Source organism: Rhipicephalus sanguineus, chromosome 4 (genome assembly GCF_013339695.2).
Source record: "Rhipicephalus sanguineus isolate Rsan-2018 chromosome 4, BIME_Rsan_1.4, whole genome shotgun sequence".
Taxonomy (NCBI): domain Eukaryota; kingdom Metazoa; phylum Arthropoda; class Arachnida; order Ixodida; family Ixodidae; genus Rhipicephalus; species Rhipicephalus sanguineus.
Genome location: NC_051179.1, coordinates 151,408,932 through 151,434,583, shown reverse-complemented (window position 1 = coordinate 151,434,583; position 25,652 = coordinate 151,408,932). Strand labels below are relative to the sequence as shown.

The following is a 25,652-nucleotide window of genomic DNA, read 5'->3' as shown; positions in this document are numbered from 1 at the left end:
TTCGCTCTTATCTGGAATGTCACGGCGAAGGCGAACTTATTTCGATATCGGAGTTCCTCGGGTATTACGCCTTGAAGTTCGGACGCACATAGTGTAGTGCCGCAGTGTGGATGAATTTGTGTTCTAACCTGTCTAATGGGCCTGTCTCAGCGGGTCTAACCTAAATGGATACTGTTTAAAGCAGCGGTATTTATTTGTGAACTGCAGAGTGCAAATTAGGTACGGGGCATCGAAGAACGTGTGTTTGTGTTCTTCTCCTCCCGTACGTAATTTGCGCTGTGTAGTTCACAATTATGAACCGATTAGCCCAGCAACGAATTCTCTCAGAATATTTTTCGTTTGTTGCTTGCTTGTTTGTGGTTAGCTCAAAGTGAATTCACAAGCTTAAGTAGAATACAGGCTTGTCGCCCGGGCTTAACTGCTACGAAGCTGAGGCCTTGATAGGTTAATAAATTTATAATCAGCTGAACCCGACGCCCAGCCATCACGTAAGGTCTCTGCTGACCAACAGACTGTGTAGAAGTTAAGCGGGACTAAGTGACGCGTCTATTGAAGTAGAGAGCATGGGAAGAAAAATAGGGGCCATCAGTCTCAGACTCATATCTACTCATGTTCAGTATTACTATAAGCCTTATATACAGGCTTAAGTTTATACTCTAGTCTGTTCACATATATCTCAACACACTTATAGCGTTCATGCGCCATCCCAATATTTATTGATTAGAGGCATGAATTCGAGGTGGGAGGGGGGGGGGGGCGCATGACTTCCCCCGCAAACACTTCTACGGGAAGTTTCATGATATAAATATCTCGTGTGAGTCGCGTATTTAAAAAAAAAATGTCCTTACTAGATTGAAACCACTGATAACTCGTATAAGACGGTACAAGATCAAATGGCTATCGTAGACCACCGATTATGTGAGATATTTGCGTTAAAGAGCATTGACACCGTGATCGAAAAAGGAAATTTTACGCTAATGGACTCATGAATTGACTAACTCAGTCTCACTCAGACTCAGGTCAAGCCATGAGTCTGAGTCTGAGTGAATCCGGCTGAGTAATGTGCTTGTGAGTTTCATGCCCGAGTGAGTCCGGTTGGGAAAAAGTTTAGTGAGTCTGAGTCCGAGTGAATTCGGTTGATGAAAATTTTGGTGAGTCTGAGTCCGAGTGAGTCCTCAGAGCAAAATATATTTCTTGAGTGAGTCTGAATGAGCTCCAATTTTTTATTTGCTTACCTATGGTCTCAGTGACCAATACACCCTAAGAAATAAAGAAAGACTGTGTTATTCTTTTCGATGAGTTCTGACCTGTCACGTATTATATGACGTGGCACCCAAAAACATGTTAAATGTCGTTTGGGTGCCCCGACTCTCCGATGAGAGTGCAATGATCTACAAAGAGAGTCCATGAGTCTCTTAAAAGAGAGTCACATACTCGGCAAGTCAGGACTCGCAAAAAGAGAGTCAAGTGACTCTTTCTTTCTCAGAGCGTATTCAGCGACACCCGGAGCTCTTACAAGCCGGCGAATGCGGAAGTCTCGTTTAGCTCTCTACTTTCTCGCTCCACTATCCCTTAAACCATTTGGCCTTCTGCAGGGGTATGGACGGTAGCGTGGAAGGCGTTTTCTGCTGCAAAAAACACGGAATCGCTGCTCAAGGAGACCCCTCCCGAGCACGAGAGCCTGAAGTGCCTGAACGGGCTGCGCTTCTTCACTGCCCTGTGGGTCATATTGGGACACAGCTACAACATACTGGACCCGCATATCCTCGGTGAGTCCACTTGCAAGCCGTACGTACCTTCAAAGGACGAAGAATTAGACAAATCTGCAATGATTGAAGACAATACGTAAAACAAATCGTGCTCCAGCACTTGGGGCTCATGTACTGTTGGGTTGTACTGTGCTAGCACATCTTATGTTCTACTCTATGACATATTTTGTGCCCTTTTTATCATTTTTTACTATTGTATGTTTCATTTGCTAAACGGGAAATAGTAGCCGGTGCCGCCATAAAGGCACCAACCACTCCTATTCATCATTTCAATAAAAATAATATTAAAGCTCAGCAAGGAAATCGGTGAGTGACAGCAAAATATTATTGAAAGAGCCAAAGTAGAAACAAACACTGAAAAATAATTTATACGAAGAGAATAGTATATGAAAATCTGAAGGTAAATATGCCGACACGCGCAAGCTTGACCTAGCGGAAAAAAGAATTTTTATTTCACAAAAAAACACGTGACTGATGCCCGTATGATATTTCATTCGCGCTCATTGTGTGTGTGTGTGTGTGTGTGTGTGTCTTTCCTCTGATAAACATGAAAATTACTACTTTTTTGTATTCATCATACCTTTTAAGAAGTGTCTTTGAATGTCAACAAGAATTTTTGTGTGAGATAAAATTTGGTTGGCGCTTAGTCGTGGCACTCTTATGCTTGTTTTCCGTGTTGTACTCGTGGGCAGGGCTGGGCAAAGATACTTTGAAATTGTATCGCGATACGATACAAGATACTCAGGCAAGAAGTATTTGAGATACAGATACAAGATACTGCAACACTGATTGTATCCGATACGATACATTCCAATTGTATCTTAAGATACTTCGATACATTCTCAAATTTGTTAATATATATGCACATAGACGTTCGCTTGAAAATTTATTAACTGCCACCAATTGTGTTTCATTTGAATGAAAACTCTGTTAGTATCTCAAAAGATTTGTACTTCTTGTTCAAGGTATATCTGTTTCATTCCGAAACAACTTATTGGTGCTGTTTTAGCTGCTTAATACGACAGCTCTTTTTACATTTCGCTGATAGCGGTTCTTGCTTGTAGCTTTTGTAACTGATGGGAGCTAGTCGCTGCTCTGCTTGCTGACCAGCAAGTGGGTTGCCAAGTAACCATATGAATTTCAATAAGAAGGCTCCGCACGATGGTGCAAATACCGCTGTGGAGTTCTACCTTGCCGGTAAACATATTACGATTTTCGCAATAACGGATCACCGGACAGGTTTACGTCACCAAGAACATGTGCAGCCCAGAAACGTTTCAGACGAATTGTACAGTTGCGCAAAGCGCTGCAGGACACCGCCGCTATTCACGTTATTGACACTTATAGATCCGATTACCTGGTGATTAGCAACAGTAAAAGGATTCAAGGAAGCCTAAACAACGAAAACAAATATATCTAAGTAAAATAGAAAAGTAAAATAGAAAAGCGGTTCCGTATCAAACACAGCGAATAAGTATAGAAGCACGATACAGGAGGCACCCCCAAGAGCTAATAATAATTGTTGCGTTTTACGTCGAAAAACCACGATATGATTATGAAAGACGCTGTATGGAGGGGTCCGGAAATTTTGACCACCTGGCGTTCTAAAACCTACATGCAATCACACGGGCCTCAAACATTTTCCCTCCATCGAAATCCGGCTACCGCGACCTTCGGGCCAGCAGTCAAGCGCCATAAGCGTGCACTGGACCACCGCAGCGGGTAACCACTAATAGTTACGACAATTAAATTCAGTGCCTATGGAAAATGGCGTAAAACGACTCTTCGGGACGCTCATGAGAAAAACGGAGCATATGGTATAACAGTGTTTCTCGAATATCTTTGCCAACGTATTTAATATGGCGCCTAATAATTTACGTTATTATAATGCAAACTAAAATTTGCTAATTTACTTAGCAGTAAGCAGAATTATCGTTACTGTACACTCCAGGAGCGCCCGGATTATTATATATTTGTTCTCAACATCACCTTTACATAACAGTAAATTCAAGTGGAACATAAGTATAGAAACTTATATTCCACTTGAAGAAGAACAGAAGCAGAAATGACACAGACAGTTAAACTAGGGGGGGGGGGGAATAAAGCAGAGAGTTTACATTGGCAGCACGTTAAAGGCATATTGCAGTAAGCAGACCGGCAGAAAAAAAAAACAATATAGAGACATAGGTAATGTACGGGATGGAAAAGAAGGACAGCTAAGAAATACCTTCTGCAAACAATCAAATTATGATTTTAAAAACTACTTGAATAAAAGAAAAACAGACGTACGCCAAGATAGTGTCTAGCTGTTAGGTGAATGCTTGTTCTGTTAAATTCAGCATCGGTACCGTTGGTGCCATAGCTGTTATAATCTTATTTGCATATAAGTCAATCTCACTGCATGTAATGCAAACTTACATTCACGAGATCCTTCAAATCGCCGAAGTGTGAAAGCCACGAGAGGCAAAGCAACCCGCCATTATTGCATTCTTCAGACTTCGTAACGAAGCACCGCACAAGAGGAACTTCAATAATGACTTTATAGCGGCATCAGCATGCGTGCGAAAGACGCCGCACGCATTGTAGTACGCGGCACAGGAGAGTGGCTAAGTGCCGAGTGTCATGGCACTGACAAAACTAAAGAAACGATTAAACAAAAATTCGGCTGGGCGCACACGTTCGCGCGCTTGTCTGTCGAGACGACGCGAGCGCCACCTCGTAACTCTGCTCAACCAATATATAGTGACGTTCGGAGCTTATCGCCTATCCTCGATGGAAAAGTCTTGCGGAAAGATAAAATAATGTCACTGCCTTTAGTTTTATTCCGGTGACTTAGTGGAAGCTTGAGAAGCTCGAGGTCAGCCAACGTTTATTGCTTCGCACGGTGGTGGTACGATCGCAGTATCTTGTATCTTAAGATACACGATACATTCTTCATTGTATCGGAAATACAGATACTGATACTTGTTTTGCGAGACGTATCGCGAACAGATACAAGATACCCAAGAAGCATCTAAGATAGTATCGAAGATACATGTATCTTCGATACTGCCCAGCACTGCTCGTGGGGGTAGGACACAATGCGGGTGTGCGTTCGACAGAGCTCGGCCTAAATATAGTTCGCGGATTTGTTGTAATAATAATAATAATAATAATAATAATAATAATAATAATAATAATAATAATAATAATAATAATAATAATAATAATAATAATAATAATAATAATAAAATAATAATAATAATAATAATAATAATAGTAATAAACTTCTTTCTGCAGCAAGGAATGCAAGGACATACCTATGCATCTTCAAATTATTCTTCACGATCATGCCTGACGCTTTCCTCTCTATCTCTCTCTTTTTGTTCTTGCTGTTTTCTACATCCCCTCCTTGTCGTTGTCTTTGAACGCAAGTAGATGCCATGTGTACGTGATTGTGCAAGGCGCCAGCACTGCCCCTCATTACGCTACTGGCTTTTTTTATTTCTTCCTTTAGGAAGAGGCCTTGGAATCTTCGAGATGACGAACGAATTTTTCTTTTGCATTATCGCGAATGCCTATCCCAGTGTCGAATCATTCTTCGTTCTCAGGTGAGATGTATGAAAAAAAATTACAGTTTCTCCGCAAGGGCGAAGTAATGAATGCGATAGCAACAAATTGGAACGCTATACGAAGTAAAGCTAGCAGTTAACTCTTTTCAATGCGACGCTGAGTAACTTTACAAAATGTTGGTTAAAGCAACTGCGGCCGCTCCAGGGAGCGAAACGGTTTTCGTGCGCTCTGTCACCCCAACACAATGTAAATGCTGAGAGCATACCACGTATACAAGCCATCTAGTGATGTATATCGAGACAGCGCTCGCCACCGCGCCCTTATGATCAAAGTTCGCAGTTGCTGCTCGCGCGACGCAGTCCTCCCCTCCCCCCGAACGGCGCCCCTTCACGCTCCTTCGCCCGACCAAAAACGGGCGGGGTGTCTCCTGTCTGTTTGACAAGCCATCGACGCCACGCCTCGCACACGGAGCGACGTTATCACATGCGCCCTTCGTGCGACGGAGATGGCCGGCTCTTTTCATATCTGCTCCAGCCGCGCTCGCCCCCGGCGCTCGTGCTCTTTTACCAGCGCGTAGAACTTACGATGCGTGGGGCGATGATATCTATTTGGACTTTATACGGAGCATGCCGCCGACGGCAACGGCAAAAACTTGCCATGAGTGTCCATATAATTGCTATCGCAATAAAAAAAAAACTCACTAAAGTACCTAAACCTACGAGCATTCTTGTTCGAAACTCAACGTACCCGTTTACTTGGATAAGTTTTGTCATAAACGATGACTACGACGGTCAAATTTCAATTTCAATATTGAGCTAGGACAACGACTTCGATAACGTGGGGTTTACGTCACAGTTTTTGGTGTAGTTTCTCTTGTTTAATTTGTTACATTACAAGTAAACTTACGAAAAGTTGCCCGCTTTGATATTTGCTTACTTCTTGTGCACTTCAATAATATTTATGGCCTAGCAGTGAAGTTGAGCAGATGCTGTATAAATCAATGAGTATACGAGAAAACACTTTACTTTTTGTAGTTTGTTTTTGTCCTTTCTGTCCTCGGTTACATTTAAAAGTGACCTATTCCCGCGGTTACAGGTACAATGTATAGTGCCTAACAACTCTGATTTTGACTAAACAGCATTCTATCTCTCTCGCTGTATACTTACAGGCCGTTTCAATCGAAGTTTAAATTTCTCGCGAGCGTCCTTTAAAAAACACACATTTATAATAATCGTACGTGCTTACGGATGCTGGCATGGTTGTTTTTGTACAAACACCAATATCTCGTCTTCTTACTTTGCGTTCCCTTCTAGCGGATTTCTTCTAGTGTACCAAATGTATCCCAAGCTCAAGGACGTTCGCTCAAGAATAATGGTTTTCTTGACGGCTGAGATAAGGCGGTACATCAGGTGCGTAAGCGCTCATTACTTTCTTGTTTTTTTGCTCTATTCTATTCAATGAAGTAATGGTGTAACCTCGGCGTTGGGCCAAATTGCTCTAGCGGAACAATTTAAGGATATCGTCCCTTTGCATGCGCTCCTCTATACAGTCGAGAGAGGACCCGTGCGTCTATATTTTGAAATCGAAAACGAAACAGAAAGACAAAAGGGTAGGGAGGGAAGAAAATTACCTGGTTGAGTACACTGCACGGGAGGAATGGGAAAGGGGGATAGGAAGATGAGAGAGGGGGGAGGGAAAGAAGAAAAGGTCAACTCACTGACGCGTCATCTATAAAAAATTACACCATCTCCCACTAAAGGGAACCATGTAGGGATGCGAAGCAGCGCATGGGTCGACTTAAAGTTCCGTTCATCACGGGCACCTTGCCCGATGTTAACGCGCGCTTGCAAGTGGAGCACACTATGAATTCACTGTAGTTGCTGCTGCTGTTACTCGTCCAGAACTCCTGTTGGAGCACGCCGCGCGGGTTCATCGCGCGTCTGCAGAATCTCGTTCCCCGACGCCATCACATGATTGCCGAGAGAGTTTAAGGGCCCTGTGGCCCTTAGGCCACAGCGTCTTACCCAGACCCTTACAGAGGCCCGAACGCGCTAGCGCGTGCCAGCACACATGCTTTTGTCTGCGCTATGCCAAGCTAGGACAGCATACGGCAGCCCAGGTCCCTAAATTGCTCTGCGCGTATCATCATCAAGGTGGTCGAAGAACAAGAGGAAGAAGACTTCTCCTTGGCGCGAGCGCGCGCTCAGGTGGCTATGCTAGGTGGGACGGTCGCCAATGGAACTACGGACACAGCCGAGCGCAAAAAGCTGCTTCGCATCTAAAAATCGCAGTTTCACCGCAAGGGCGAAGCAACGAATGCGATAGCAACAAAATGTTATACGAAGTGAGGCTGGCAGCTAACTCTTTTGGATCCGGTCTCGCGTAACTCTACAAAACGCTGGTGTTTTTTAGAGTTACGGCCACTCCTGGGAGAGAAGCGGATTTCGCATTCTCTTTGCGTTGAGAACACAGCACGTAGAAGGGTATACGAGCCGTCTGCTGATGACTGCCGAGATAGCGCGCGCGCCAGCGATCGCGACGCGCCCTTAGGGTCAAAGTTCACAGTTGCTGCTCGATGCTCCTTCAAAACGGGCGGGACATTTCCTCTTTTCTTGACCAGCATTCGATGGCAGGTCTTGTATGCAGGAGGTTAACCGATAACATCACCCCTCGCACGTAGGGTCATGTTATCGCATGCGCCCTCCGAGCGACGGAGGTGGGACGGCTAGTTCGATCTCTGCGTCAGCCGCCTTCGTCGCCCCCGCTCGCGCGCTTTTAGCACGGGTAGAACATACGATGCGCGGGGGGTTGTTATCAATGTGGGCGTTATACGGAACATGACGGCGATGGCAACGGCGACGCCGACGGCAAAAACCTGTCCAGAGTGTCCACATGATTGCTATCGCAATAAAATAAAGGAATCGCTCGAAACAAACTCGAGTAACCAACATATAAGGTGGCACCCATGCTGTCATGTGTGTGCTGTTCGTCTGCGGCTGTAATGCGTATTGGTTTCTCTCGTTATTGTGCAGTACAGCTCGGAGCTTGATATAGTGCAGAAATAATATACACATGGACAAAAGAGCAGAATACATAATGCTTTATTTAAGATTGATGTCACCTCTCGTGAAGATTTCATGGCGGATATCCGCTTACTGAGCTTAAGTATATTGGCTTTTTTGAGTACGCTGTAGTTCATAACTCCTGAGAGGCTGAAAACTCACAGGGTCCTTTAAACATTGGCCTAAGACGATTGCAAGGCGAAGGCCATCTGGTGTGGCTATTTTACCGTGCGCATTATATCACGCGAATGCAGCTTTTTAAAATTTTGTTTAGTCACGCGAACGGCGCGAAGACGAAGCGAACACGTGCCTCGGGCAACGCTTGAGAGGAATACAGCTTTTTTTTGTTTCATATAAAAAAATTGTAAACGGGGATGTGCTGGAGCCGACATTTCTGCAACTGCCTTTTTTTTTGCCTTCCTCTTCCGCACGAGAAACTCTCCAGGCCTCAGGCTGCCACGCTTCGAATGCTGCAGACCAGGTCTTATCCTAGTATATCAATCCTAAGTTCTTACACGGATGCTTTTGAACCGGACTGTCCCGATTGTGGCGCGAGAAGCAATTTAGATCACATGCTCTGGCGGTATCCCTCCTTAAGGTGTCCTTAACGCCTCACTGAAGAAGAGTGGTGCTCCGAGCTAAGGAGCTCGAATCTACTACACCAGTTAAGGGCCGTCCAGAGGGCCCACGACGCGGCGGTGAGGCTTGGCCTCCCCGTCCCCACGTGGGAGCGGCCCGCGTCGCTGCCGCCCTAAACGGCTGCGGTGCTCCTCAGGACTACCTTAATAAAGTTCATTGTCTGTCTGTCTGTCCTGCCTTGTTTTTTGTATCATAATCACGCGAACGTCGCAGAAACGTAGCGTATACGCGCAGCTCACGCGCTGACGTCATATTTACATTTTGCTTTATTTCGGTCACGCCGCTCACACCGGCTTTTCGTTCAAAGTCACGTTTGCATGAGGCTTATAAGGCTTTCGCCTTAACAATTTTGACTCAGTGATACTGACGTGACCAGCCTACATCCACTTCCTCCCGGCGGGTGCGCAGGTTGACAGTGCCCACGGCCCTCCTGTTGGGCTCGGTGTTCCTCCTGCCCTTGGTGGTTCGCGGTCCCGCTGCCGACCAGTGGTTGCCGGGCAAGGTGGTCAACTGTTACCAGAGTTGGCCAGCCGTCATTCTGCACTACAACAACTGGCTCACGCACGTTCGCATTGTGGGTGCACTCTTCTTTAAGCCTTCACATGGTGGAACCAGGGCGTGCGCACGCTCCGGAACCACCAGTACGTTTCAAGCAGGTCTGGGCAAAGACCCTTTGCAACTGTGACTTGAAATAGGAGCTCGCAACCATAGAGGCACAAAAGGGGGCAGGGACATGTGCATTAATGTCGAGACATACGATACAATATATAGAGACGTACAGTATCTGAGATACAGATACAAGGTACCAGCAGAAGAAATGTATCCGACACGATACTTGCCATTGTATTATTAGAACTTGCTGTTGGGCTAGCTGGTAACTCATCGTATTGAAGAAACTCGGCGCAACTTGGCATTCCCTCATGGAATAGGAAAGAACAAACAAGCTAAAGGGTATGCATTCCCTTGTAGCGGCATCATCATCATCGCTCACGATCATCATCATCGTTTTACCATTTACGCGCCGCGCCTCTCGCGCAGCTCATGCCTAGCGCTCGAGGCGCGAGCAGTTAAGAACGTGCTCACGCTCCTGGCGGCTGGACGCCGGTAGCCGCTGCCGCTCTGCTTTTACTAGGGCCCTCGAATAAAGTGGCGAGACTTCGGCACGGCCACGTCGGCCGCCTTCACGTCTCTCTCTCTCTCGCTACAATTGGTGACCCGGACGTGGGGACCCGTGAGTTCCGGGTTTCCCCTCCGCCAACGCGAGCGGTAACACCCGGCCCGCAGCCCTCCCATGACCGCGACCTACTTTCCCCGGCCATGTCTCTTTCTAGCTCTCGCCCAGCCACTAGCGCAGCAGTTCCTGCGCCCGACCACCCGCCCGACGAGGTTGCGAACGTTGCTGCTGCCTTGGACCAGTCCGCCACGAGGTGCGTTCCTTCGCCACCCTCGGCCGACGGTCCATCAGGCATGCCCGCCATCCGCCCGTCTGCTCCAACCTCGACGGCTCGCAACTCCTCGGAGCCATCCGACTCCACGACCGCTACTTTGCACCACGCCCTGAAGTCGGACACGGACATGGCACCGTCCGCTATTCGCTCCTCAACTGTGGAGGATTCGCCATCCTCGTCCATCGATCATCACCACGTTTCAACAACCTCGACACTATGTGCGTCTTGCCAGGAGCGACCAGCATTGACCTCGCAGTCCACCGCAGCTGAAGTTCGAGCACCGAACCAACACCTACCGAACTTGCGAGACGCTGCTACAATGACGGAAGCGTCTGAGGACGAATTGCGTGGTTCGCCGATGGCAGAGCAGCCCGCACATGCCGCGCCTGTCGCAAAGGCAGGCATCCTACACGCCGACCTACGCAGCAGCCCTCGTGTGCCGCCAAACCCAGGTGCTTCAACGGGCACAGGCGCGGTGTCGGACCCTCCGGCAGAGCCCACGCCTGCGGTTTTCCACGACATCCCTCTTCCGGAGTTCTTAACGGGGGACGCGAACCAGCAGCGGTGCACCTTGAGTGCAGGCATGCTCTTCGACACGGCGCAAGCGTCTTCTACCGCTGCCCGACGCGCTTACCTACCACGTGCCGTACGCCTAATCACTACTCGCATTGCGCATGGCATGGTTCTGCAACCACGACGTGCCCGCGTCCGTCGACTTGTATACCCGTGCCAACACGCCCGCCGCAATACCAAGCTGAGGTCGGCGTTGCGCCGCCACCGACGTCTTCATCAGTACCCCCCCACTACCCACGTAAGCGGCGAAGTCGACCAGTTGGACACCGCTCAGGTCACAATGTCCACGTACCGACATCCGCGTCAGCGCTGTGCCCGCACAGGAAAGACGCATCGCAGCAGCTACTCGTCGATGGTTGCTCGTCGTGGTTTCACTGTGCCATTTCGCATTGTTTCGCGCACATCGCCCACACCGGCCCTTGTGCACCCGCCCTCAACTCCATGTGCAGGCACCTCTGCCAGCCGCGCTCACTCGCGCCACCCGGTGCGCTACCGAAAGGCCCAATCAAGTCGTCGTGGGACCCGCCTGGGCACGACCCCAGCGTACTTTCGCCCAGTTCTCCGCCCGCTGCGCTTCTCCCAGAGCCGCCCGCCAGAGACCCAATGGTTCCCGATAGTCCTTCACCGTTGACGACCTGGACTGCCCACGGACATTCTGTCTCGCATCACCAGCCTTGTATATACGCCCCCATAGTTTTTCATTTCGGCTTCATTTCTGCGGGGGGGAGTAATCTGTAGCGGCATCATCATCATCGCTCACGATCATCATCATCGTTTTACCATTTACGCGCCGCGCCTCTCGCGCAGCTCATGCCTAGCGCTCGAGGCGCGAGCAGTTAAGAACGTGCTCACGCTCCTGGAGGCTGGACGCCGGCAGCCGCTGCCGCTCTGCTGGTGCTAGGGCCCTCGAATAAAGTGGCGAGACTTCGGCACGGCCACGTCGGCCGCCTTCACGTCTCTCTCTCTCTCGCTACACCCTCATGGAATGACGGAATGCCGAGTTGCGTCAAATTTCTTCAGTTGCCATTTGTATCCTAGGATACTTCGATAGATTAGCTAATTCGTTATTGTTTCATTGTTGAGACTGTTGCAAGTTAGCAGTTTGCTCGTAATCTTTTTTCTCAGACATTCATAGCTTCTTCTTGCGCGATAACTGCAGCCGAGTGCCACTGATGTTGCATTCGAATAACTGCTTACTTCCGGAAAGCAAGGGACCAAAGTCAGACCGTGGCAGTATGCAGAAATAGGGCAAACTGCCACATATGTAACCAGCAAGCATAATGTTCGCAGATGTGTCGGCAACGACATAGGAGGGTTAAAGTGTCAAATGTGAATAAGAGATTAAAGAGCATGCCGGTTACGCGATCGAGGGGAAGTCAACTGCATCAAGCACCAAAGGCTTAGATTTAAAAAAAAAAGAGAGAGAAGTTGTAGGTTGATTGAAAGCGCTTCGCCGTACTACATTCTCTAACCTGCACAAGGGCGTTTTATTATCCGCGTTTAAAATACAACTATTCGTCTGCAGCGTCTGCAAATGGCGTAGAAAACTTTCACCGTGTTTTCTTATCGCGCCAAGCTTTCCATGCAGGGGTAAATCATGACGTAATCACCCTCTCTAAGAACCCTGCTTTAACAATCTTTAAGTAAAGGAAAGAAACCTGGTGGCAGAAAACATACGTTGTAGAAAACGGCTGGACTCGTAAGGCTAATGCGCTGGCACTTTGAATGAAAGCTGTCATATTATAGTGCAGCAAAATTGTTTTCTTTAGTTGCGTGACTTGAAACAGCATGGTGGCGCTAAGAGAGATATGCAGTGGCAACAAAGGTCTCGCTGTCAGCCGAATAAGTTAAATAAAACATTGCTCTCTTGGTTAGCACCTGCTTTTGCATTTCGAATAGCACTACGGAGCGTGGGAGCGGCTATTCAGCGGTAAGTGGAATCTAGGCACTCCAATTCGCGGCGATGTGCGTTGCTGTTCGCGGTCACACATGTCTCCACTGTGCAATATATTTTATGTGAACCTGTTAGCTAGAAGAGCAATAGATTTTATGTCAAGGGTTGAGAAAGTATTTTCCGAATCATAAGGATAGCAAAAGGGTATGCTGTGAGCGATATTTCGTACGATGTAGCGGAAATACAGATACTGATACCCGTCCTGCCGAAGGTGTTAGGAGGTAAATACAAGATACCCAAGGAGCATCTAATGATTAATAATTGTTGGCGTTTAACGTCCCAAACCTACGATATGATTATGACGGGCGCCGTAGTGGAGGGCTTCGGAAGCTTCGACCACCTGGGGTTCTTTAACGTCCACCTAAATCTAAGTACACGGGCCTCAGGCATTTTCGCATCCATCGAAAATGCGGCCGCCGCGCCCAGGATTTGTTCCCGCGACCTTCGGATTAGCAGTCGAGCTCTATAACCACTAGACCACCGTGGCGGTTACCGAAGACGTATCTAAAATAGTATCTAATATACATGTACCTGCAATACTGCCAGCCCTCGCCCAGCGCACGTGCAGCCGTGAAGCTGGCTTTCCCTCATAAGAATACTCTTTCCACATGGGATCACGTTTGGCGATTAGGGACCCGAGCGGCGCGTTCGAGGTAAGTTAAGCCGATGAGTTCGTGCCGACGTTTCCCCAGCGTATGAGCGCGTTGATCACGTGCTTCGTTCCACGCGCCTCGCTTGTAGTCGCAACGCGGGCCGAAGAGCTTCAGCGAAACGCTAGTGCGACGCCTTTGCGAAAATGGACGGCGGCTTAAGGTCACTCTTTCGTGCCACCGCCGCCAGAGGCGCTGACTGCATTCAATTTCAAAAAAAAGAAGGTGGCGCCCAGAGTATCTTGGAGCCACATAAAAGCTCTAGGTAGATAGTCTATCACAATGCAATTATATGTTGTAGATGAAGGAGAAAATCAAGTGGAAGGATACGAAGCGCTAGGTTACATCCGAAAGGTAACAGCCCAAAGAGTGGCGTCGAGACGCCATTATGTGACGTCACATAACGTGACGTCATCAACTGACATCGCTTGGTCGAAGGTGGGCAGATCACGGAGGCAGGGTAAAGCCAGGTGAGATGCAGAAAGCTTGCAATGCATCCGGTTCTGGAGTCAGTGCGAAACCACGTTTGGTGCAGAAAACCTTCGGAAGGGGGCGGGGGAAGATCGATACGTTGACTGAGACGACTCGAAGGCTTTCGAGTCGTCTTAGGCAATCACATAAGGGACCCCGTGAGTTTTATTGTTTCGAGTCGGAGACACGTCATTGCTAAACCGAGAAGAGGATATAAACCACAGAACAAAAGAATATTACAAGGTTTAGTGGTATCAGTCGCTTTTGTTGCAGATGTGCTTTAGAGGGACCGGCTTTAAATTCAAGCCGTGCAGACAAAAAATTATTGGTGGCATGCAGAACTGCAGGGGCAAAGATATCGAGATACGGTACAAGATACCGAGATAAATATTTGAGATGCAGACACGAGATCCACATCTGTGTAATCCATTATGAATGGAATGCATATTCTTTTTTACTTTTTATTTACAGGCACTACTAAACGGCACTAAACGCAGCTCATGGTACATATATTATTCTACAGAACGAAACTGCACAATGTATATGCCACCAGGCAGCCTCAAAGGGGATCCTAGAGCTCGTATTATAGTTATGACAATATGGTATATTGCGTTTACAGCGATAGTTTAATGTGCACGCTATGTTTGTAGGTTCGTTAAAATGTAATTTCGGACTAGTTAGTCTTGCGTAACAGCTAAGTCACAATGGAATTTTAACAACGGATGAACAGAGAGAACAACAGATAACAAACTAACGGCGTCTCAGTGTATGCTGTTTGTGTGTTCGTTCCACGTAAGAATTGTAGTGCGGTCCTCCTTTCGTGGTTGAAGGTTTAAGTGCGCAGTGGTGTACACAGCGCACTGATTAACGAAACGATTTTTATTTATTTATTTGTTATCGTCTCAGGCTTTACAGAGGGAACGACTTACTACAAACACGTAAATGCGGATACCGCTACCCATAGGAAGTGACCCAAGTAAGCGCTATCATTAGCCGCTCTCACCACTACGACTTAGAAACTTCCAAAAAGGTAAAATTCAAGGACGGTGTGGGATATATTGATGAGGACCCATATTTGGCATCGTACTCATTCTCATGTGTGAGCATCAGAAAAAAAATATAGAAAAACACTAGCAAATTTCGACGATCATTGGCTACATGACGCCAGAAGAGCGCAATACATCGAAGTATGTGAAAATGTAAATGCACAGTTAAAGAAAGTAACTTTCAACATGGTAGTTTTTATAAGAGTTCTTTCTTCTAAACAATCCTGTGCCATACGTTTACGATACCAAGTTTGACAAACTCTCCAGAATCGCTAGGCTGGTTAGCAGTGGAGGAAATGTGCAAACTTGCAATAAAACAACCTGTTAACGTAACGTTCGCAGATGGGTCAGCGACAGCGTAAGAAAGTGTAAATGGTGAATATCACGCGGAGATAAGAAGCATGCTGCACAGTCGCGATCGGGAGCAATCTAGCAACACGAAGCACCAAAGGCTGAAATCAAGGGGAGAAGCTTTATGATGATTCAAAGCGCCGAACGATACAGTTTGCTCGAACCTACAGAAGGCTGCTTAATTATCGACATGCGGCTTTAAAGTAGAAAACTTGGCGGCGATGGCTATTTGTCTGTGGCGTCTGCAAACGGCGTAGAAAGCTTTTGTCATGTTTCTATATTATGCAAAACCGCTGCTGCAGTTTTAAATAAGGATGTAGTTACTCTTTCTAAGGCCTTGATGTTTAAAAATAGTAATATTGAGGCAGGAAACCTGCCGATATAAAAATATATAGTAGAATACAATTAGGCACGTGAAGTTAATGCACAGAAAGTTGAGCGAAAGCTGTCATCACATCACCTAGCAAATAGCTTTTCTTTAATCACGTGACTTGAAACAACATGCTCGAGCTAAGACAGATCTGGGAAGCGGCAACAAGTTAGCTGCTGCCAGCCGAATAAATTTAATAATGCATTGCGTTCTTCTTTTTAGGCGTATGCTTTTGTGTTTCGAATAGTACTACGTATCATATGTGGGAGCGGGTTTTAACAGTCACTGGAAGAGCTCTTGCAAAGTTCAATGCAGGTACTCAAATTTGCAGCGATATATACCGCTGTTCCACATAAGGCGTGTCTCCAATGTGCAATATATTTTACGCCTGTATGTTAGCTACAACAGTAATGCACTGCGTGACATGGGCTGGCAACGCATTCTTCGAAGCACAAGGAAAGCTGGAGGTGTGCAATGAGAATTGCCTCCTCTGATTTTAGATGCGAGAGCATGTTATGCTCGGGGCAGTGTCCGTTCTGCGGCGTCCGCACCCATTCTGCGCATGCGCCAACTCTCCCCCCTCTCCTCGCGTGAGCGCGAGGAGTTGGGAGGAGGTGGCGTGAGCGCTGCCTCCGCTTCGTTTCTCTCTCCAATTTCTCTCTTTCCGCCACAGCTGTGCGCTCGTATATAATGCGGCGCGCTCTCGCTCCCGTTGCACTCTCCTTCGCAACGGCGCTATGGACGCTCGCGAAGCTGAACGTAAACGGCAACGCCGCAAGCGAACATCGAAGCTGCGAGGCTGCGAAAGCGCGCGTTCGCTGTGCTTCCGTCATTCTAATAGCGGCGCCCAACCACCACTGCGGTAAACGTCCATATCGCATGTCTCCCACAGAACGTCGGGTAATTAATGAGCAAGTGGACGATATGCTTCGACGCGACGTTATTCGACCCTCGGACAGCCCGTGGGCGTCTCCTGTTGTTCTCGTTGCCAAGAAGGACGGTTCTGTGCGCTTCTGTGTGGACTACCGAAGGCTCAACAAGGTCACCCGCAAGGATGTTTATCCACTGCCGCGAATCGACGACGCGATTGACAGCCTCCAAGGAGCAGAATTCTTTTCATCTCTCGATTTGCGCTCGGGGTACTGGCAAGTACCCATGGCTGATGACGCTCGACCAAAGACAGCCTTTGTCACGCCCGACGGCTTGTACGAGTTCAACGTCATGCCGTTCGGTCTGTGTAATGCGCCCGCGACCTTCGAGCGCATGATGGACACCGTTCTGCGTAACTTGAAATGGCACACGTGCCTGTGTTACCTGGACGACGTCGTCGTCTTCGCTCCGGACTTCTCCACGCATCTCCAACGTCTGCGGCATGTCTTGACCCGTTTGAGCAACGCCGGCCTCCAACCGAATCTGAAGAAGTGCCGATTTGCGGCACGGCAGCTGACAATCCTCGGCTACGTCGTGTCCAAAGACGGAATCCTTCCCGATCCGGCCAAGCTTCGGGCCGTGGCCGAATTTCCCAAACCTACGTCCGTCAAAGAACTGCGCAGTTTCGGCTACAGCGCGCGATGTTGCCTCCTTCCTACTCCTTCATACTGCGTCACGGTCCACCCCAAGATCTTCTCAGCGATCGAGGCCGTGTCTTCTTATCGGAAGTCGTGGAAGCCATTCTGAAAGAGTGCCATGCTGTTCACCGCACAGCTACTGCTTACCACCCGCAGACGAATGGCCTAACCGAGCGCTTTAACCGCACGCTCGGCGACATGCTGTCAATGTACGTCGCCGCCGATCACACCAATTGGCATGCCATTCTGCCCTTCGTCACCTACGCCTATAACAACGCCCCTCAGAGAACTACTGATTTTTCACCCTTCTTCTTACTGTACGGAAGGCACCCGTCGCACACCATCGACACGATACTTCCATACAAGCCGGATCCATCTGAGTGTGCGCCTATTTCTGACACAGTCAGGCTCGCTGAAGAGTGTCGCGAGCTTGCCAAGACATTTACAACGCAGGAACAAGAGCTGCAGAAGAGCATTCGCGATGGCACCACCACTTCTGAACCCACGTTCCTCCCTGGAGCGCTCGTATGGCTCTCGGTCCCTACCGCTGCAAGTGGCCTTTCTTCAAAACTGTTGCCGAAATACGAAGGCCCATAGCGGGTCGTCGAGCGCACATCCCCGGTCAACTACCTGATCGAACCCATCGAACCAGCTTCGGACATGCGCCGTCGAGGGCGCGACATTGTCAACGTGGAGCGCCTCAAGGCCTACTATGACCCACTCATTGTGACGAGCTGTTAGGTCGCCGGACGGCTCCCTTTTCGTACCCGGAGTAATTGTAGAGAAGCCTTGAGACATGGTAATGGGTTACCCTCTCCAGCGCCTTCTAGTGGGTCGTCCTCTTTGGTTGCTTGAAGAAGAACGCCGCTCGCGCAGGGAGTTCGTGCCTTGCCGTGACTGTCGCCATTACTCATTGTCGTTCAGTGCTGTCTATTAAACACCTTAACAATTATAATAATATCAGGGATTTAACTTCCCAAAGCCAAGATATGATTATGAGAGATGCCGTCGTGGAGGACTCCGGAAATTTCGACCACTTGGGGTTCTTCAACGTGCACCTAAAGCTAAGTACACGGGCCTCAAAAATTTTCGCCTCCATCGAAAATGCAGCCGCCGCGGCCGGGATTCGATCCCGCGACCTTCGGGTCAGCCGTCGAGCGCCATAAACACTAGACCACCGCGGCGAGGCCTTCCGTCATTTTCTCTCTGTGCAACGGTGTGCGAAACGCCATGAAGAACGTCAACGTCGGCGCTAGTTGCAGTGGCAGCGCCGCCGCCGCGGAGCAGAGGAAGGCCCGGGAAGCCGAACGTAAACGTCAGCGTCAGCAAGCGGTAATTCAAACGCCTCGACAACCACCGTCTCATACGTCACATAAGAGAAACGGAAACTCGATGCGCACCCCCCGCGATGCTTTCGCATCCCACCATTGTTGCGCGTAGGGGGAGAGGGTAATTTTTCTGAAGGTTCGAGATTCCACATAAAAAGTGCACTTAAGAAAATAATTAACAATTATTAAAGTTGTTGCTATTGCCCCATCGCATATGCCAATTTTTATGTCGTACTTGTTCATTACAGAATTCAGCGCTGATATGTGATCTTATGCATTCAACTTGAACCGTCTCAATTTGCTATATAATATCAGTCATTTCAACCAAAGATGCATCTTAACAAGTCAGAAGATGGAGGCTTGGCGCGATGAGAAATCGTTCACACGCAATGTCGCTGAAGCCATCATGGACTTGCCTTCGTCTTCAGTTGCTGTTTTCAATTTCTGTCTCGCTGTCGTCAGTTGCTGCTTTGTCCAAGAGAAGCGCTCTTGTCGAAACGCAGGCTCCTGCGAGGTTTCCTGTTCAAATGCGTATCTTGTGTCTTAAAATACACGACACTTCGTGTGATATACCAGAAATACAGATACTGATGCAACATCTGCCGAAGGTGTGATGTAGATACAAGAAACCCAAATGGTATCGAATATAGTATCTAAGATATGTGTATCCGCTATACTGCCCAGTCCTGGTTTCAAGCCTCTTGATGTGGGACGTCGTATATGGTTCTCTAATTTTGAGGGAGCTCCTAAGGCATTCCTCTCTTTCCGCCCACTTGCTCGTTTCCACCGACGTTAACATAAGAATTCGCTGTCTAGGCAGCGATTTTCCACATTCCATTTTCATTTCCGTGAGGGAAATGACATATGTCACGACGTCAATTACATGTAATGATTTATTGTTGTCAATAAAAAAATAATACTAAATAAACGTGTAACGACATCACTTCATGATGTCATTTGCGTCAAATGATGTCATTATATTGTTGGTTGAGCCGAATCACTTTCACAATAAAGGAGCATTAAACAAGTTTTCACAACACTTGAAGCTTATCGAAACTGCTTCATTTTGCCACCTGACGATATCAGGGTTGCGCATTGCGTAGTCCGGTGAGCTATCAAAAGCAGTATTTTTTTTGGTCATTAAAATAAGTAATTAAAAAGTTTGGCAGATCCCACGCGTTGAGGGAATCGTTTTAATGCGAAGCAGTCAGCGAGTACTTCTATGCTGTACTTTATGGCTTTGAGCCAAGCGTTACGAGGTGGATTGACGAGTTTTTGAAAGTGTAGTAGCTATGTGCACACCGTGGGCTTACAATGCACGTCGACAACAATGACGCGTAAAGGTAACTTATGGTGCGACGTAACGTCAGGCCTTGCGATAGAGCACCTACGTCAGTATTATCGAAAGTAAGTGCACTTCATGGTGCAATCATGTGAACATCGCACGTAACTTTCGTTAGTGTATTCCACCGGGATCGAGCAATGCTTCAATATAACTTGCTGAATCATAGCAATAAAATGTGATGTTTTTAGACAGCTATAAAAGCAGAGCCAGCACTGGAACAACAAACGTTAACCTGACATGACGCCTGTATCGTAGGAGTATGTATGTAGTGTTTATTGGTTTCTTGTAAAATGAGATAGCCAACACCACAAACACAATTGACGTTGCACCGCCATTACGCCTACATAGGCTGTTTTTCCAAACCAGTTCATAGACCTGGCGTGGCTCTGTGGTAGAATACCTGGCTGCTACGCAGAATGCTCGGGCTCAATTCTGGCTGGGATCCTAATTCTTATTCTCCCCATTCGTCAGAGCAACTCTGCCGATGTCGGTTTTTCTTAATGCTCTCTCATTTAAAGGCTCGTTCACACCGGCGGCTAAAAATGGTCGCGCGACTAAGTTAGTCGCAAAGCGACTGGTCGCAAATGGTCGCAAATGACCGTTTTGGTCGTAAAGCCACTGCTGTCGCTCAGTCGTTCGCTGCTCGATTTTTCAGTCGCGCGACTGCAATCGCAATGCTCTGAGCCAATCAGATGCGCAGGAACAGGACGTCACCTTATTTTACGGGGCAATGGCAATGCGAGCTATATACGAGCAGACGTGAATTTTATGTGGCGACATACGTAGGTCGCACGCAGGTGTGAACATCGGTCGCCTTGAGTCGCTTTTTGACCGCCAGTCGCAAACGGTCGCGCGACCATTGCTAGTCTCCGGTGTGAACAAGCCTTAAATTAACAATGTCTGTTCTCGCCGCTCCTGGGTAGATATAAACTGTCAGTCGCCTGTGGCACATATCCGTACACCGCGGCCCGTGGTAAACGGGTATGTGCCACACGTGTCTGGAGGAAAGGGTTTGACGACGTACGTGACAGGATTTTCGCGTTATTCATTTCATGACCCGAGAGTCACATTCGTCTAATTCTCTTACCGTCCCATGCCAATTTTGGTCGACACCAAGTAAAAGAGGCGGTCATGAGAGCACCCAGACGTAGGCGGCTAGATAGATAGATAGATAGATAGATAGATAGATAGATAGATAGATAGATAGATAGATAGATAGATAGATAGATAGATAGATAGATAGATAGATAGATAGATAGATAGATAGATAGATAGATAGATAGATAGAAACGCTCAAAGTGCCAAAGGTTCGCTAAGAAATGCTTCGCATTTAATAACGAAGCATCTCGCTTGCTCTTTCTCACGCAGTGCTCCGGCCATTTGTGGTACATAGCGTGTGACATGCAGATATTCACCCTCGTCTCTGTCCTCTGCATCCTGCTTTCCATGTGAGTATTGAGCAGGACGTTTCTAGGTTACACGCTTATTCATCGGGTCACGTCACTTGATAATTCTTCATTGCCCTGAAAACTTTCAGCTCATCGGTGCATTTGCACGTTACGAATATTTTCACTCCACATTTATGTAAGTGCCACGGCGGCTCGATAAAAAAATTGGCCCCGTATCTGCGTGCTCCGCTGCAAATGCCGTGTAAAGACGATAGAGGAGGCGCTGCGTGAGATATGGACGCCATCTGGCAATACGTCGGGAAACATGAGCTTGTGCAGAGGGTTTCCTTCCTCCGTGGCAGAGGGCGTTCGTCGGCGCGCATAGGCATGTTCAGCGCAGCTTAAGAAACTAGGGTCTTTAGAATTACGTATCTATGTATTTACTATTAAAAGAACACACCACCTAATAGTTACCTAGTGATGTTGCGCCTCAGATATGCGTAATATTTACTTTTTGATTGACAACGTTCACAAGTATGAACAGCCGCACCAGTCCAAGATGGGTGGGCGGTAAGCAAGTGGTTCAACTTTGGCCAGGTCGCTGAATCGGGTGAGAGACAGACAAACAGAAAGACAGACAGACAGACAGACAGACAGACAGACAGACAGACCAAAACTTCTGCGTTTATGTACCCCAAGAAAGACTACCGTCACTGGTAGGTCTCTTCGTATACCTCTCATAGGGGCGCGTAATTCAAACGTTCTGCCGACGCATGCGCCGAGAGCGCCAAGAAAGCCGATGAGTTACGGCCCTGGCGAGCGGCGGCGCTGTAATGGCGGCGATGACGCCGCGGTTACGTAACGATTGCGTTGTTTACGCCGTCAGGGCAACAGTAACGACAGCCGGTCGCTTCTTCTCGCGCCCCCATCCCCCCTCTTCCTCCGTCGCACTCCTCGCGCCGTTCTTTTTTCTCTCTTTTTTTTTTTGGAGCGCGCTTGCTTTTTCTCCTCTCTCATGCCGGGCCAAGGAGTTTTTTTTTTAAGCCTCGTTGTGCCGGGTGCCGTTTTTTTTTCTTGGCGCCTCCTTTTCTCCTTTCATGCCGCGCGCCGTTTTCCTTTTTTTGTGTGCGTGGCGCGATTTTTTTTTCTCGCGTGCGCGCGTGCTGTGCTTGGTCGCGCATTCATGTTTTTCTGTCCGCTCGTGGTGCGCAGTGCGTTTGAATGCACGCAGCCTGCATGATCCAGAGCATAAGGGATGACTTCCACCCACAACATATCTGTGACTTTGTTTTATTGCTCCGTTCCCAAAACTGAAGATCCACGCATAATGGGGCACGATACAAGTTTCGTAGAAGAAGAGGAGGAAAAAATGCACAGTGTGTCCATTATTAAACAGCACAAAAGTTCATTGTAAAGTTCAGAAATTGGAAATAAAAAATCGGACACACTTAAATATGTGGGCCCTTTGACGTATACACATTTAAGTAACACGATTTTTGTTTAGTACAATACTGACAAAAGTGCACAGGAGCTTTTGATGTGACAGAGTCATGAAATTTAAAGAAATGTAGGCGAAATGTCAGTGCATAGGAGAAACAATAAAGATGTGCAAAGTACCTAAATATGGAATAATAAATAATAATCCAATGAACTACTGAATAACCGCTGTACTAATACGAAACACAAAACAACTATATATATATATATATATATATATATATATATATATATATATATATATATATATATATATATATATTTATATATATATATATATATATATATATATATATATATATATATATATATATATATATATATCTATATACTCAGATGTTGCACAAATATATATGGAATGCTGGACACCTCCACTACTGATAAACAAGATGAAAAAGCAGATTTAGCAGAGCAAGCAGTACATCGCTTTAAAAAGGGAAATACACATTATTTGGCACTTGACCACAACTTGACAGTTAGATGGCGGCAACGGCATGAAGGCGATGGTCTGTTTATGCAGCAGCACATATAACATTCGAATAAACGCGTATTACCCAATCGCCAGGTGAAATAAGTCTACTACACAGCTTTTCTTTCACCGCGAATACAATGCATAGCTGTAAGATAACGCCACTGAAGTGAGAATGTCATGCCGTGTACACTGAGCACTTCGTTGAGATAAACGCAAACAACAAAATTCTGCATATAGGACACTTGCAATACTCAAGGCTCACCAGAAAAAAACAACTCTCATGTCTGCACATGAAGGTTCTTCGAACGGTTTTTTTATAGGTAATTACAGAGGTAATACATAAACACAAAGAGTACTTTTTCAGCAGTAAGTACATATAATGAACATTTACGCACCGAAAGAAAGCACGGGGGGCAGAGTAGAAAGCTGGTGCACTTGAAGTTGCGGATCGAGACTTGTGGCCTTCTCCATAATTCAGAAAACGTTTACGTCCTGCAGAAAAGCAGTTGCAAACTGTGAATTCCAACGAGAAAAGCTACGCAGTCGCATCACGCAAACGTAGTTTCGTCGTGTCAGTATAGTGCAAGTTGAGATACACAGAGACTCAGAAACGCGTATTTAAACGAAGGCGAGTGGTAAACAGGCAGAAAGATGCAAACAGCACTTCCAAGGACGCAGTCATGTCAGTGACGCAAAAGTTAAACTATGAGTCTAAAGTGCTTTATTTTCGTTGCTTCTTGGTACAACGATGCGACATCGTGCTCTTCACGATTCAGCCATGTTTAAAAACAACTGTTGTGCAACTGCAATGAAGCTATATATGTGTGGCTGTTAACGGAAACCGCATACTCACCTATAGTTTTTTGGATCATGGAAGAATCTTGCGGAACTCGGTCTTGAAGTATCCGTGCACCGCTGCATGATGTACGAATGGTGCGTGCTGTTAACCATCACGGCGGCAAGAGCGCACAACACGCAAACACCGGAAAACTGCACACGCGGCCAACGGCCGCTTCACGTAACGGAGCATCACGAAACTTCACAAGGCCGGCGACTAGGAAGGGCTCCGATGTGGCGGCGGCGGAGCACGGCTGACCATAACGACCACTCGAATAAGTCTCAAAAGCGAACAATGACCCGCCAACCTCAACGGGAGACTTGAGGGTGTCCCCCAAGCATAGCCTCCCTGCACGGACAGCCTGGTGCCCGCCCTCAACGCTCGCTTCATGCTACAACGGAACTATCGCGGAATTCAAAACTAGCGTTGCGGCGCGCGCGCGGCCTCCGCGGCCGGCGCGGGGCGCACATCTTTGCCGGCACGGCAGCAGGCTGCCATTGGCTGCTTTCATTTTGACTCGCCATCGACTCTAGCGCCAATTTCGCCTTCAGTTATCGCACTTCTGACTGGAGGCGCATTTTCAGGATGGTGGCGACGATGTAGCGATGACGTAATTCTTTGGGACGCCTGAGCGGCAGTCTTTCCGACCGTTGCTATCGTCTTTAAAAAAGTGTCAGTGCATTGCGTGGTGACGCATCCATGTCGCGTCCAGTCAAGGTGACGTAACAACTAAGACCATCTGCCGCAGCGAACGAAAGCGAGAGAGAGAGGGAGAAAGCTATTTATTGAAAAGGAGAGTGATTAGCCAGTGTATATATTCGAATACTTCATATCCTGCAGGGAGAGAGGAGGAGGGGAAAAAAAGACCATAGGAGAATGTGGGCAGAAATGTATGTAGCAAGAAATAGGAATAAAATGCAGGCCTTGTAAAAGCTGTCCTAGGCGATTAATGTACGATGTGATGAATGTACAGTGAACTATCTCGCCGTGTAGCCGCGATTTGCTGGAAGCTAGTAATGCTATACTCATTTAGTAATCGCTCTAATTTGCTGACGAGAACGACGTGAACACGAGAATGTTACTGCGCGGCTGATGGTGCCCACGACATCGGTTTGAAGGGTTACACTTCTGCACCGAAGAGTGAGAACATGCACGTAAGAGCACGTGCTGAAATTATAGTGACATTTGCTGACTAAAAAAAGAAATGTGAGGCACAAAGTGTGCGTTACAGATGGGGAAATTGTTTCACAACGCCGTAATAGGTAGGAGACAGTGTTTGTATATCTGTCGCCAGAAAAACTGTGCTGGTAACAGTTTGCATATCACGCACA

At 47.4% G+C, this 25,652-nt stretch overlaps 1 protein-coding gene across 1 annotated transcript in view; it reads left to right on the top strand.

Moving 5' to 3' along the window:
- Positions 1-25,652, top strand: part of LOC119391740 (nose resistant to fluoxetine protein 6) — a 62,843-nt gene that overhangs the window by 25,485 nt on the left and 11,706 nt on the right. Inside the window, exons 8-12 of the mRNA XM_049415380.1 lie at positions 1,596-1,769; positions 5,266-5,359; positions 6,635-6,730; positions 9,431-9,596; positions 21,495-21,574. Of these exons, the coding sequence (XP_049271337.1) occupies positions 1,596-1,769; positions 5,266-5,359; positions 6,635-6,730; positions 9,431-9,596; positions 21,495-21,574 (610 nt within the window). The remainder of the gene's footprint in view (positions 1-1,595; positions 1,770-5,265; positions 5,360-6,634; positions 6,731-9,430; positions 9,597-21,494; positions 21,575-25,652) is intronic.